Raw genomic sequence first — 15,991 nt, 5'->3', positions numbered from 1 at the left:
AGCTGAATTTTTTTTGCTAATATTTTCAAATGGATATAATAGAAAAACGACCCATCCCACAAAAAAGTGTTGTATGGGTGACCATCGCAAAATCAGTCAAACTTTCTAGTGAAAATATCGGAAGCAATCCAAATTGAGCCCTACACTGAAAAAAATCAGTTTAAAAATTTTGAAGTCGATTTGCGAAAAAACGCCCTTTTTTATTTAAATGAAATTTTGTCCCAAGATTGGTGATTATGTTCCCTGCCAACCGTCCATAGATCGCAAGCTGGGCACTCTTAAGGAAAAAAAGTTTTTCTAACAAAAACTTTTTCTTGTCGGAATTATTTTCAGTGTATTTTCATTTGAAACTAAACCAATGAAAGCCATCGTTATAAGAACCCCAAGCAAATCTATTTTTATGATACATTGTCTAATTTAGTTACTAAATATAGTTTATTTTTAAATTAAGAGTAATATTAAAAAGGGGTTCATATCTTCAAAAAATATTATATTCCATTATTAGCTTCTTTAGTTGCGCCCAGTTACGACCAAAACATTGTACTCTGCCTGTACAGGAATACTTACATATGTTAAATCCACCCCTTAAAGACACTGAAAAAATCAATTCCGTCAAGAAAAAGTTTTAGTTAGAAAATGTTTTTTCCCTTCAAAGTGCCCAGCTTGCGATGTATGGACGGTTGGTAGGGAACATAATCACCTATCTTGAGACAAAATTTCGTCCAAATCGAAAAAGGGCGTTTTTTGCAAATCGACTTTTAATTTTTAAATCGATTTTTTAGTGTAGGGTTCAATTTTGAGTTTTTCAAAAAGTTTTATTAGAAAGTTTGACTGATTTTGCGATAGTCACCCATACAACACTTTTTTGTAGGAAGGGTCGTTTTTCGATTATATCCATTTGAAAAAATCGGTAAAAACAAGTTTAACCCTTTTCAAAAGATAGTCTGAATCAAATTTTGGAAAAACTAAGTATGCACTTTCCTTTTTACAGCCCCTCTTAAATATTGACCAATAAATTTACAAAAAGTCAACTTAAACAATAAGAACACTTGCAAGTTCCCAAAAAGTTCTATTTTGGGTTTACGCATTTTATTACATTTCTCGCATAACTTTTCAAAAGGACCTAAGTAACATTTTTTCATGAATTCTCGCTTAACTTTTCAAAAGGACGTAAGTAACATTTTTTTCATGAATTAATTTGAATACTGCAATCAATAGCTTTCATGTTGTTCTGTTGATTGCAGTACTCAAATTAATTCATGAAAAAAATGTTACTTAGGTCCTTTTGATAAATTATGCGAGATTTATAGTACAGCAAAAAGTCCATTGCTGATAAACGTTCATTTCGAACAATACACCGCAGATTGCTGGTTGATTTTTTTTAACATATACTCTGTCTCGCTCAAACCAACAGCGAATAATCTAGCGACTACTTTAACGAACTATTTAAGGAACAGCTACTTTAACCGACCGTGTCCTTTTAGCAAGTACGGTGTTGAACATAATCTGGAGATTAAAATAACACTTTAATAAAGTTTTAAAAAAACTTAGCAAGTAACCGCACAATATTGAGTAAAACAAATTAAGGGTGTAGCATTTCCGCATGCGGTGAATGAATTTCGCACCGTGTATATAACTGACAGCATGAATGTTTGTGTTGCTTCTTTCGTGCTTTATTGATGATGCTAACCTCTCAAGCAAAGCTTTCCAAAGCTTCAAATGTGGAACACGAAAACTAATGGACGAACACACACGCGCTAGAGACCCGAAGCCGATGACTTTATCCGCTCGCATCAACACAGCTGTAAAAGTTTCATCGTTGGAAATAAAAATCGCATACCTACGTACATGCTTTCTCGTGCGCTCGTTATACGTTTGCTGCCATTTTGTTTCATGCTTTGGAAGGAAAGAAGAGGCGTGCTTTTTGGTTTGGGTGGTTTGGTTGGTTTAGGTGGAATGATGGTGTAGTTTGGGCATATGGGTGATTTGAACATAAAGTTCGTTTTTATACACCTCCTTATTTCCATATTATGCGGCTTTTTTTCATTTATATTTATGTGAATTGTTGGTTTCATTTTCACAAATGTACTTGTACAATTCTTACACAAAGGGATGCAAAATCAATGTATGACATACAACTAGTTTTATTGAACTTTAATATTACATTGGTGAAAAAACACTACGTGGGAATCAGCCCTAAAACAATTGTAGGTGCAGCAAGCGCGTCTGGAAAGTTAATCCATATGTATTTTTCAAAACGCGCCGTTGCGCTAATCATTGTATTTACTATCGCTAATCATTGTACTATCGCACGATCGCATATTTGTAACATATGCATTTTTTTCCTTTCTCGTACAACAAAGTTGTACCGAAAGGCTATATGATTGCTAAAGCCTACCTTACACCTCGGGAAAATTTTCCGCCGGATTTTGAACCCCGTGCATTTTAAATGGGCCGGGATTTTGATTTTCCGTGTCCGAATTCCAAAAACATCGCATATGCAAAAATGCATGGGGAAAAAATCCGTGGACCAAATTCCCGAGGTGTGAGGCTACCTTAAAAAAAACTTGATAGAAGGCCCGGAGACCCATAGTGTTATATACCGATCGACTCAGCTCGACAAACTGATGTGACGTCTGTTTTTTTTGTGTATGTGTGTGTGTGTATGTGTACAAAATTTTGTAGGCACACTTTTTAGAACTTAGAATCAGGGCTGACAATAGTCATCGTCATAGCACGAAATGCCACAGTAGCGACGAGTTGCATTGTCTTCATTGCTACTCTACACATCGTCAATGACGCGCACGACGTTAGCTTTCGTCATGTAACCAAATCGTCATGACGACATCGAAGAACGAAGACTTCATACCGTTATTCTTCAAGCGGCAGCTGCCTTGCGAAGATGTTTACTAATTCTTTGTAATAATGAATTTGAAGCAACGTATGAAAGCGTTATGAATGTTATTGATACATTTATGTTACCAAATTTCCTACTATTTGTTTATTTGAGACGCTATTATGTTTTTAACCAGTCCGTCTATAATGACGTGCAATCAATTGTGTGAAGAAGTGACGACGAAAATCTTCATAACTTTTGGCTGCGCGACTATCGTCGTGGTACGCATGCGGCGCGAAGAAAACGAATAGGTGTTGCGTCGTGCAATGTTATGACGAAGTCTAAATTTTTTCCGCTTTCTTCATACGACGAGAATGACTATTTTCAGCCCTGGTTAGAATTATCCGATTTACTCGCAACAAGATGCATTCGACGGGGAATTGTTTGCTATTGAAAATGGGCCCGATCATTGCTTTTCGGAATTATTGAAAAATCATTGTTTTTCCCCAAAGGTCCCCCTTGAAAATTCAAAGAACATTTTTTTGAATGGTGGCAAGGCAAAAATATTAAAAATGATCGAAAAAATGTGATCTATTCCCCCAAAGAGCTTTTTTTACCTTTCTAATGTGATTTTTGCAATATATTTTATAATGCACGAGAAAGGCATCATCACTGCTAGGTGGATTAATCTGGGTTTTTTGTTTACCGCTTGCATGGGGATTTAGTATCTCCCTGTCTTTGGTGTCGCGGCCTCCTTTAATTGGATTTTTGTCTACTCGGACTTTAATGTCTCGGTACATCGATTTAATCCGCATGTTTGACGTTCGCTGCTCGCTCTGCTTATGGACGTCGGTGCTTGCAGTGTGGCCAGAAGCATAATGGCTCTCTATTCCACACGGTCCAGCGATCTGAACAGATTGATCAACGATTATCTTGTGTCATCTCCAGTTCCTTCACGTGTCATATGAGAGTCATTTTAATCCCTTTGCTTTGGTCGTTCACTACCTTCCTGTTGATTCTTCCTGCAGAATTTCTTTCTCAGGGTAGCAACTTGTATTCAAGTGAGGATTCACATTGTTTGATTGAGTTCAATGAAGCTCCGTTGACTGTGAACACTAGTTCGACATGTCTTTGGCTAATGGTGTTGCGCTGTAGTATCCTCCATGCATCAACTGCTAGCCCATCATTTTGGCTTTCCAGGAGTGCCAGAATTTCTTCATTCTTATCTTCTGTACTCCACGGAAAAAAGCCGATCAATATTTCAGGTTGCGGGATATTTTTTTCATCCACCGCTGTGAGTTCAGCCCCAGGCCAGGGAGTTATTGTAGAAACTATGCTCTTCAGCCAGTCTGCTGTTTCTTTATTTTGCAGACTATTACTAAATAGCCAGATTTGAACACGCAGTCACCAAATTTTGGTTTCAGTTGTTCCTTCCGTTGCCCTACTACTTTCGCCAGAATGGCTTTTTGGGTAGTTTTCAACTGTTCGGTTGTGAGCTCTGTTTCAGGGTATCCCGTCGAGAGTATCCCTAGCTTCACATAATTCGCAACATCTCTATATGACGGCTTGACTTTACCCTCGGAATTTCTTGTAGGTGCCGAGTGTCCTGTCTGAGCCGTGTCGATTCTATGTTGCACTGAGCTGGTCTTGGCTTGGGTTCTACTGCCCTTGTTTCGACGAGCAATTTTAGCGGGTGTTGGATTTCCGCTTGTATTTGATCCATTCAAGTCCATTTGTCTTGGGCGCTTGGAGGGATCCGATGATTGCGGTGGTTTTCAGCTAGATGATATGCTTCCTCATAGCTAATCCCACGATCCAACAGTTTTTTTAGGCGCTTTTGTCCAGCACCGCTCAGTTTTCTTGTTGTTCTGCCGTTGTCCTGAGATGGTGTATTTTTCTGCCCATCGGAGGTATTTGGGACAATAATTGGTGGTGGTGAAGACAATAATGTTACGTTGATGCCATCTTCAAAGTCATCATCATCATCGTAATCATCAGCGTCTTCGGCACCATCATTATCCGTGTTCAGAATGGACGATGAACAGGAAAGTGCATCTTCGACTGAATCGCCTTGAAGCTGTAGAATCTCGTCTTCCCTTTCTCTGTCGATTTCCATTTTTGATGCACTCATTGTTGCGTTGATCACTGTTACAAGAACAAAACACGCACACGCAAGGGTTTTAAAATGAACAAAGATGACAAAAAATTAAAAAAAAAAGGTAAAAAAAAACTAGCAAATGGTAAGAAACACTTTATTTATTGAAAAAAAAAACGCTATTGAAGTACACAACAACACTCACAACTCAGAATAAAGTAAAGAAAAAAAAAATAAATAAATAAAAAACGAACAGCAATTTCCAGAAACAAAAAAAAAACGATAATGAGGTCATCAATTAAAGAATAAATAATCTATTTAAATAATCAATAATAAGAAAATAAATTTAAAAAAAAAAAAAATAAAGAAAACTGAAGACTTTAATTAATAATATGGTCTCAACTTGTAAATATTTTCACTACGAGAAGGTAACGGACACTGTATGATATTCAATTAAATGAGAGTTATTGGTGTAATTAAAATAGTTAAGCCGACCAAAGTTTTATTCTATCGTTTTAAAGGAAATAAATAATATACAGTGTAATGATAAATAATAAAAAAAAATAAATAAAATAGAAGAATAAAATAATTAAGAGATAAAAATAAAAATAATGATAAAAAAAAAAATGTAAAGAAATAATACCAAAATATTCAAATAAAAGTTTATTGTAGTTATTTAAGGTGTTATATTCTTTTATTATTGTTTATGCCCCTCACAAGAGCATTTAATCGTAGTTGAAAGTGTCCAAAGGTCAATGAATAAAGTAAAAACTTATAATTTATTGCGCTTTTTGCACTTTACAAGAGTTTTGCGAGATTTTTTTCTCACAGCATCTTTTTCTCACATTCAATACACTAAAAAAAGTTTGATTTTCCGTGTATAATATTTGTGTGCGAGTGCTCAATCTGAAAACAAATAGACGTCAAATCTTGGCGGGAATCGATTTAGTGTACACGCTTACATGTGACTAACAAGTAATGGGTTATAATTGGGTAAATTTCAGTAACAAAAATCGATCAACCCGAAATGAGTGTGAGCAAAAGAAGCGGGCAAATCACAATCTACACATAACTCCTCAAATTGATGAAATCGACAATAAGATAAAATTCTTTTTAGGTCATAGTCATTCATTTTTTTTAACCAATTCGTTTATTTATTAGGTCCAGCTATTTCATTAGGCTCTACGGAGCCTAGTGCAACATCATCTATCTTCCTACGATTTTTTTTTCCGGGCGTGCATTTTTACGTACTGCCGACTGCCCTTGGTTTTCTGGATCCGGATTTTAAACCGCAACTTCGATAAAGTCTTCTTTCAAGAAGCTCGGAAGCTTCCTTTTAAGAGGGCAGAAAGGTTTCTTTCAAAAAGCTAGGAAGGCTCCTTTTGAGAGGCTTGGCCTACTTTCAGGTGAATCGAAAGCTTTCTTTCAAAAGCCCTTCAAGAAGCTCGGCTTCTTCCCAGAGGGTTGGAAGCAGGCTTTCGAGAGGTTCAGAAGCATCTTTTAAGATGCAAAGGAAGCCCTTCTTTTAAGTAGCTCAAAAACCACCATTTAAGATGCTAGAAAGTGTCTCTACAAGTGGCTCAGAAGCCTCTTATCAAGAGGTGCGGAAGCCTACTTTCAAGAGATTCAGAAGCTCCTTTCAAAAGGCTCGGAAGCCTCCCTTCAAAGGGCTCGGATTGGAAGACTACTTTCAAGGGGGGGGGGGGTACCTCAATTAATGCAAAAGTTCGAAGAGGTATACCTCTCAAGAAAAAGGTTGAGAACCGCTGATGTAAACGATCGATAAACAAAGGGAAGCAAACGCGCGCAGATGCTTACCAACCAGGGGACAAACAAACAAACAAAATTATAACAAGGGGAGTTATTCATATCAGAAAAATATTTTAACAAAATGTGTTATAAGTTTGGCTGGTTAGTTGTTAAAAAAACAAAAATTATATCCAAAATCCCTCTAGACGTAACAAAAATAATGCAGAGGTTGATACCTCATATCAGCTTCCAAGGTAATTGCCTACACGTAAAAAAATAACCTTATATGTTATGGCAAAAAACCATTCGAAAATACTTATACTCTTCATTATGTCACCTAATGAATGATCCCATATCAAAAAGCTAATAACATTCATAAGTTAATGAAAAGTATAAGTTTCCGAATGTATGTGACTAATGCGATGTATAAGTTTTTTCTTATACATGTCATTAAGCGCCAGCTTTGGCAAAAAAGTATTAGAAATATTAATAATAAACAACATTAAATTTTTTTACGTGTACATCACGTATAAAAATCTGGTACGCTACAACGACGGATTTCCATCCATAATGTAGGCAATTAACTTTGTACTAGCTATTAATATCGAACAAGTTATACTGGATGTGATTACCTCCGCTTTTTTCCTATATCTACAAAAAATGTTGGCAATTATTTTGTGTAAATATGCATAACTAATGTTGTTATAATTTTGATATGAAATAAAACTGGCCGAAGACACATTTTTATCGAATTATCTAATTAACACACGTTGTTTTAAATAACAACCATTGGTAGAATTGAGTTATAGTTTAGTTATGCATTGCTGATCGGGGTTCTTGTTATGCATGTACGGGATTGATTGGTTTACTTATTTCTAACTTTTTTTTTTATCAATTTTGAAGAATAAATAGTTTAAAATCAGTGTTTTTGGAGCAATACAAATAAGCGTTGAATTTGCGGGCGATCCCTCCGGTCAAATGAGCTAAGACACAACTCCGCTGCAATGTTAATACACGTAGGTTGGTGTTGGTGTTGGCTAAACTTCAAACTGATGTCAAACTCAATGACAGCTGCATTGTGCTGCACATTTAGATGCACTTTTATTGCATCTGACGTCGATTGACAACCGTTTGACGTCTAGAATGCGTTGCAGTTATCGAACGCCCTACCCGGACATGTGCGACATCTGGATTTGGTTCTAAAATGTAAACAACAGTGTTAATTCTCTACCACTTTTTTGTTATGGCGAGGCAATTTTTATGCACACTTTTGTTTTCGATATTTTATCAAAACCAACCACTCAATCATGCAGCAATGTAACGATGTGGTATGATTGAGATACCTGCTTGATTATAGCGACTCGAAAAAGAATTTATTTGCAGTAACTAACCGAATATAAATATGTTCGCATTAACGATTGCGCCCTAACACCGGTTCTAAGCTTCGATGCAGAGTACACGAACTTTGTTCGCCAGTGACAGGCGTACGGGGCCCTTGAATGAAACCAAAAATTAACTGAGGTTTTTGGTCTCTAGTGACCCCTGGTGGAAGAATTAAAAAAAAATGTATGGAAAATTAGAGATGTTCAAGCCATGAGGAATATCAAACATTGTTGGTTGACCAATAATTCCCTAACTTACGGAGATTATCAACCGGCACTGCATTCATGTTTCTTCAGTATTTTCGTCGTTTTTCGATTGATTTTGATTCTGTTCTTTTCGAGAATTAAGCTTTAATTGAAATTGTTTTCAGAAATGTGAACAGGCATGCTACAGTAAGTATTACTACAGATGTTCTAGGTTCTTCAAATTATCTGGAGTTTAGATCGTTTGGTCTTCCAGGTAAACTACAGCTGATATGGAATCGAGTGAACTGTTTATGTCCATACAGGCTCACAGAGTCTAAGGGTATTATTTACAAATCACAAATTGCCCTGCGCAAATGTTCCAAGCACTCCAAATTGTTCTGGAGTCCATACCGTTTGCAGTCATCTACATCTGGTTAAACCGTAAGCATCGCATCATGGCTATACTGTTCAAAAGATATGATTTGATACTTGGTATTTGATGGGCTACAGCTCTTCGATGAACCTACCCCGAATGGAGTATCCATCTCCACTGTACTCGATCCTGGGCATTTGGTGTCCTGGAGATGTTTAGTCCAGGAGAAGTTAGTCAGTTTTGAAAAATCTATTTTTTTTTCTTTCTCGGACCGCGCTTCAAGAAGCATCCAAAAATTAACTGAGGTTTGGGGTTCCTTATGATCGGTAGTGAAGAAATTTCCGGAAAAAATTGGAACGCGACTTTGCAATCCAAATCGAAAGTTTGTTGTCCCGGAAGAATTGATCAGTTTTGAAAAATCTTATTTTTTTCTCGGACCGCGCTTCAAGATGCATCCAAAATTAACTGAGATTTGGGGCTCCTTATGATCGGTAGTGAAGAAATTTTTGAAAAAAAAAGTGGAACGAGGCTTTGCAATCCAAAATGAAAGTTTGTTTGGAGTCCTGGAGATGTTTAGTCCAGAAGGAATTAATCAGTTTTGAAAAATCTCATGGATTTCTTTCCGGGACCGCGCTTCAAGATGCAACTAAAAATTTGCTGAGGTTTGGGGTCTCTAATGACCCCTAGCGAAAGAATTTTTGAAAACAATGGAACGCGGCTTCAACATTCAAGACGCAAGTTTGTATGGAAAATTAGGGATGTTCAAGCCATGAGGATTAAGCTGCGAAGTGTTATCAATCGGCTCGACAGATGGGTTCAATCAAATGGCTTTCTTTCCAGATACTCAATTTGGATTCTACAGAGGCAAGGGAACGAACGACTGTCTTGCACTGCTTACTACAGAAATCCAACTGGCCTATTATTGAAAAGGAACAAATGGGCACTGATTTCTTGGACATGACTTCTGACTCAGTTCGCTTTGACGTCCTTTCAGACAAACTCCACGAGTGAGGCCTTTCACCGATATTAACAACTACAACAACTACTGTTTGTTCAACCTGTGCAAGTGCTTGAAAATCCTCAAGCATAAGACCGCCGGAGTTATGTGCGTTTTTGCCAAAAATTGAACCAATCAATTTTTCTTACTTTAAGGTCATAGTACAATCTGTGTACAATAGTCAAATATTTTTCATATTCATTCAAACATCTAACCAGTCTGAGCAATCCGAATGCATATCAAGTTATGACAAAATGTGTACTGCGGGAAAAAATCTGAACCGTCGAAGCATAATAAAGAGAATAAGATGGCATTACACTGAGCTTTTGCATTGGCTTGACCAAGTATTTATAACATTGGGAAGTTGGGTAACTAAGGTTCAAAAAGTTACTCACCTATACAATTTCTCAAACCAGCACTGAATGGAACATATGCGTACGGATTTCTGCGTTGAACCGATTCCGGCAGGAATCGATCCGGATCGAATCGTTCCGGATCGGAAAATTGCTCCGGATCCCGGTGCAAATCGTAGATATGCACATTCATAAAGGAACCCTTTGGGATGACTTTTCCATTACACTGCACATCTTCGGTGACCAGACGGGAAATGAACGGCACCGGTGGATAGATGCGAAGAGATTCCTTGATAACCCTGTCCATGTACTTCAGATCACTGTAGCTCTGCATCGTTGGATTTGGTCGGCTCTTAAACATGCACTGAATTTCCTCGTACAAACGTTCTTGAACGGTGTTTTCGTTGGCAATCACTAGAAAGAGAAACACCAAAGCACTAGCTGTTGTATCGTGTCCTTCGAAGGTAAATGTGTCGACCTCTTCACGAATTCCTTTGGCGTCTATTCTCTGCTGGGCTTCCGCCAAAAGGAGACTATCCAGCATGGCGTAGCGTTGCTTGACGTTCATGTGCACGTTCTCCTCCGAGAGGGAGTCTACATCGCTTCCGAATGCATGAAAGGCATCTCTGCGATGTTGAATAATGCTTTTGGTAAAGGCATGGATAGGTTGAAGAATCTTATCAAATTTTGATTTGTAACCTATCATCCTGAAGATCCAGCCAACATGAAGCAGCGGGTTCATCATTTGCAGCTGGATAATTTTTCCAACATCTTGAATGTTACTCTTGTACACTTCTGATTTTTCTGACTTATCCAACTTTATACCCATTGCGGTTTCTGTGTAGAAAAAATGTATGTTTTTGAAAAAGATCGATCGGTGTTCAGATACTTTTTGATTTACCACAGATTGTATTCAATGTGACTGTGCTAAACAACTTTTGCAGCACCGTTGTGCACCCCTGCGCTGCATCTTCTTCCAACTGCACCACTAGTCTTCGGCATTCCTCGTGAAAAATTTGTAAAAAGCCTTCCAAAATATTGAAGTGAAACGTAGGCGTTAGAATTTTCCTCCGCTGGTGCCATTTTTCTCCTGTGCTGTTGAGGAGACCTATCCCTATGAACGGATAAGTCAACCGGTAGAACGGACTCTTGGTGATCAACCGGGAGCTGGAAAGCAACATTTCGACGTCCTTGTGGTGGGTGGCCTCAACGATTAGAATTCCTGCTACCAGCGTACGATAACTCTGATTGTTGTAGGCATTTGCCAATTTTCGCGCGTTTGCAAACGCCCGAGTCTGGCTCATAAATAATACGGTGAAGATGTTCTGGACGATTGGAAACACTTTGGAACCGGGAAACTGGGCAGCCGCTCGGTAGCTTGGCCGCGTTCGAAGGTAGATTTCGTAGAAGATCAGAGCGAATACTGCCAAAACAATTGCTGATACAAAGCCGTCCATAGTGATTGAATTCTGAATCATAACTGTTGGGAATGAAATATTCATGGAAAATGGAATGGCTTGCTCTAATAATGATATGGGGAACAAACAATTTACAGTCTCGATCACACACGCGATCGTCATGTCAGGTTGTAAATGTGTGTTGATTTAATTATAGCGATTAAGTTGCCCACAGCAAAACACAGCTTTAGGTTCATAAGACGAGTCTGCATCAGGCCGAAAGGTTCTAAAGTTCTAAAGATTAAGCTTCAAATTGAGCATCTATGTGTTAGAGAGTTATTTATTTATAATCTGACATAATGGAATTGATATAGAGCAAAAGCCTGCGAGTAAGATAAACGGTACAAACACAGAGTGCAAAACAATAAAATATTAGAGTTCAATGCCCAATGAATATGGCTTATTTGTTTATTTATGGTGTACATCAACAGATTGTTCGTAATCCAAATGATGATTTAATACTAGTATGTTCACTACAATAATAACTAATTAACAAAACAGTAAAATCACAACGAAAAATAAAATTGTCATGGGACTTAAATACATTTATCTAGCATATGCACGTATAATAAGGTTGTCTTCAACAACAACCTTTTCCTATTTGTAATTGAAAGGTCTTCAATTCTACATATCATTAAGAAAAGGAATGTCGAGTAATCCACTTCGGACATATATTTTTGCCTTTCTTGTATACAGGCCCTCCTTAGCCGTGCGGTAAGACGCGCGGCTACAAAGCAAGACTATGCTGAGGGTGGCTGGGTTCGATTCTCGGTTACCGGTCTAAGTAATTTTTGGATTGGAAATTGTCTCGACTTCCCTGGGCTAAAAAGTATCATCGTGTTAGCCTCATGATATACGAATGCAGAAATGGTAACTTGGCTTAGAAACCTCGCAGTTAATAACTGTGGAAGTGCTTAATAAACACTAAGCTGCGAGGCCGCTCTGTCCCAGTGTGGGGATGTAATGCCAATAAGGAGAAGAAGAAGTATAAAAATACAAGTAAACCGAATTACTTGAGAAAGGTTCCATTCCACGGGAATCTCATTTTTTGTTATTGAAAATCGGCCAGATCGGACTATGGGCTCAGAAGTTATGGCCAAAATACTATTTCTTGTGCTTCAAATCAAATTCGGAAATATAAACACCATAGTCCATTAGGGTGGTTCAAAAAATCGATTTTGCTCCACAGTGCTCATCTGATTCTTTATCATGTTCTGAGTGTCCTCTGAAAATTTGAGCTCATTTGGATTAAAACTGATTTAGCACAAGCAATTTCAAGTTTGCATGCAAATTAGTATGGGGAAATTTATTTTTTCATTATACTGTTGATGACGCTTCCCCATTAAGCGCAGGTTAAAAGAAAACCTACATAGCTAAAAGGAATACTCAACATCTTTCACTCAGTGAAAACCGCATCTTAATTGATCGTTCCAATAATTAGTAATCGAATTTAATCTATACCATGGTTTTCTGGAGCTATTGCATAACTCCTCAACAGGCAACATTGCTGCTCGTGGCGCGAAAGATAGCACACACAAATTCAGGCTACTATGTTGCACTGCACAATGAATTATTGGCAGTGGCTGATTTTCTACTCGCCGCAGCCACATCCAGGCGCTATAGTATATGCACAAAATAGCCAGCAAGAGTTAACCGCCAGAAATTTGTATGGCGAAAGACATCTAACGCTGGTTTTCTCAAAATTAGGAACTTTAAATGAAAAACTATTTGGTAGCGGTTATGAGGGATGGTGTCCGCTACTACGCCTACCAAATATTTTTTCGATTAAAGTGCTTAATTTTGAGAAACCGAACCTTAGATGCCTTTCGCCATACTGATTTCAGAAAGTTAACTCCTAGTGTGCCGCTGTAAGCACGCTCAAAGCAGTCGATTCATTCAGTGATGCCCTCAAAGAAGTTTAACGATCATGACTAAAGATTCGCAACCTGTATTAAAATCGATTACTAATTACTGGGGCGATCAATCAACATGCGGTTTTCGTTGAGTGAAAGCTGTTGAGTATTCCTTTTAGCTATGTAGGTTTTCTTTTAACCTGCGCTTAATGCGGAAGCGTCATTTACAGTATACTGAAAAAATAAATTTCCCCATACTAATTTGCATGCAAACTTGAAATCGCTTGTGCTAAATCAGTTTTAATCCAAATGAGCTCAAATTTTCAGAGGACACTCAGAACATGATAAAGAATCAGATGAGCACTGTGGAACAAAATCGATTTTTTGAACCACCCTAATAGTCCATAGTATTTGTCTTCATGCACATGTGGTGTTGACACAGAAACCGGTCAGCAGGCCATCCCTATCCACCGTCTCTGAGCGAAGCGACGCGTCTATAAACGAAGCGCAGGGTCTACCAACGAAGCGCTGCGTCGACTGTCAAAGCGTTGCGTCAATTCAACGATAGACGTCAAACTCAACCTTCATCGAGCTGCTTACGATCGCTTCGTAAAGTTCTTTCCGGATCAACAGTGCAACTGACGAGGTGGTTTAACTTTAGTGAAGTGTTGAATTAAATTTATTAAAAGTTGAATTATTTATATAGTTAAAACAGATTTGATTCCAAGAGAAGTACAGGGTCGTCCACTAATCCATAGAAACCTGAAAAGAAGTAAGCGAAAAAAGAATTAAAGAAAATATAATAATAATGATGATAAATGTTAGTTAGGTTAGTTTGAACACGTGCTGAACTTGTAGGGTGGAGAGTTACAAGGTCCACCGAATTGTAAGTTGGTAAAGATAAAATGTTTAATTAATAGTTATACTTACCAATGTTTAATTACTTACAGTTGAAGCATAAAATATAATCTGCTCTCAAAACCGGTTTCCCCTTCAATCACACCCTACCCTGACAATCTTCAAAATTCGTGGCGACATGAATCCAACACACGGAAAAGAATCGGCTTGTGTGGACTGCCGACGGCCGGACGACGCTGAAGACATGGTCCAGTGTGACCGGTGCGATGTTTGGAAGCACTACACTTGTGCAGGAGTGGATGATAGCGTAGCAGACCGACCGTGGGTGTGCGGAAATTGCACCTCTCATCAGGCTGATGACGTAATCTCGGTGCATAGTGCACACAGTCGATCCAGCTCGACATCAGCATTTTCCATTTGCCTTAATGAGCTGGTGGAGCAACAGCAGCTGGAACGCACCCGTCTTCAACTGGAGCTGCAGCGGCGCCATCTAGCGGAGCAGCAAAAACTTATCGATAAGACGATTGGCGAGGAGAAGTCTGGCAACCACCAGGGTGCTGGTTTTTCCGGCGACATGATCAGCGTAACAACTCCGTCTTCGAGAAAACAGCTCACGGCACTACTTCCTCCCGGTGCTCCACAAATTCACCGTTCAATTCCATTGACCGAAACACCGAAACCTAAAGCCCCAGTGATGGTTTCAATTCCATTGTCAGCGTTGGAGCCAAGAACGGTCAAGACACTACAAGCAAAAAAGGATCCGCAAGCTGCACTGACGGAGCTCAGGAATCAGGTTGAGCAGTGTGAAAGACGCGCCAACCCAACTGCAGATGAGCTGACGGATCTATATGCGCAGCTCGAGCTGTGCCGAAAATTGCTGGAAGGAATTCAATCCGGTGCAGAAACCCGTGAGCGAATAAGCATGCAACCTCCAAAGCCAGCGATAAACCAGTCGCGCTTGGAGAAAAGGACTGGCACCATCCCGAAAACATGCCGGACATTATCATCGGTACCGGAAGGTGATCGGTACCGGCCTGGAAATGATTCAGACGCTGGAGCCGTGGGAGGAACTGATTCATCCATCAATTTTCAGCCATCGAAGAACCCGGTAAGCCAAGCTGGGCGCCCATCGGTAAGTCATTCAAATCGAACCACTGAAATACGTCCTAACGAAACGGAAATCGAAGGTAAGCGTCAAGCCATAATTAACTACATGCCATCGACAAATGTATGTACCTCTCAACATTGCCCCACGACCGAAATTACCCGTGAGCAGCGAAATCACTCGCGCCCGGAAGACACTGATATGTATCAACATAACGCCCATGAGCAGCTGCGACTTTCAAACGCGCGCTCTACTCAAACAAATGTCTTAGTATTGCCCTATAGTCAATCCGAACCGTACGAAACTGATGAGCAAACGCGAACCCCTCCCGCGTGCTCTACCGGTTTGAATGCATCGTCTCTTCCCCCTCGTCCGTCAGAATCAGTGAACCGAGATCAAATGAGGGTTCCCCATGCTCCCATTGTTCCTACACATCAACAGTTAGCAGCGCGGCAGTCCCTGGCTAAAGAACTCCCTAGATTTTCTGGAGATCCTGCAGAATGGCCCGTTTTCATTTCGAGCTACCAGTATACAACCGAAGCGTGTGGTTTTTCTAACGCGGAGAATATGCTCCGCTTGCAACGTTGCTTAGCAGGCGCTGCATTAGAAACGGTTCGCAGTCGTTTGGTGCTACCCGCTTCAGTTCCGCACACGGCATACAAAAACAAGGCACTATCGACACGTATGTAAATATCAATTTTCATTGTAAACAATTGACGTCATCGCTATCGCTGCTCAAGACGAAGC

General features: G+C 39.2%; 2 protein-coding genes across 2 annotated transcripts in view; one reads left to right on the top strand and one right to left on the bottom strand.

The window, feature by feature from the left end:
- The window catches only part of LOC134208690 (mediator of RNA polymerase II transcription subunit 23), a 66,355-nt gene that overhangs the window by 44,420 nt on the left and 5,944 nt on the right, over positions 1–15,991 (top strand). The window lies entirely within an intron of this gene.
- Positions 10,006–11,466, bottom strand: LOC134208693 (probable cytochrome P450 4ac1). The gene is made up of 2 exons (XM_062684496.1): positions 10,873–11,466; positions 10,006–10,808 (listed from the first exon to the last, which is right to left on the bottom strand). The coding sequence occupies exons 1-2, from the start codon at positions 11,447–11,449 to the stop codon at positions 10,006–10,008; spliced, it is 1,380 nt and encodes a 459-aa protein (XP_062540480.1). The 5' UTR covers positions 11,450–11,466.

The sequence above is a fragment of the Armigeres subalbatus genome, chromosome 2, assembly GCF_024139115.2.
Source record: "Armigeres subalbatus isolate Guangzhou_Male chromosome 2, GZ_Asu_2, whole genome shotgun sequence".
Lineage (NCBI taxonomy): Eukaryota > Metazoa > Arthropoda > Insecta > Diptera > Culicidae > Armigeres > Armigeres subalbatus.
Note: the sequence above shows the minus strand (reverse complement) of the source record. Positions and strands in the feature narration are given on the sequence as shown.

What these genes read in the sequence shown, in the direction of transcription:
- LOC134208693 (XM_062684496.1), bottom strand. Translation starts at nt 11,449, where the DNA reads ATGATTCAGAATTCAATCACTATGGACGGCTTTGTATCAGCAATTGTT. An exon ending in CACATTGAATACAATCTGTG is followed by an intron (nt 10,809 to 10,872) that starts GTAAATCAAAAA and finishes TTTTCTACACAG; the next exon opens with AAACCGCAATGGGTATAAAG.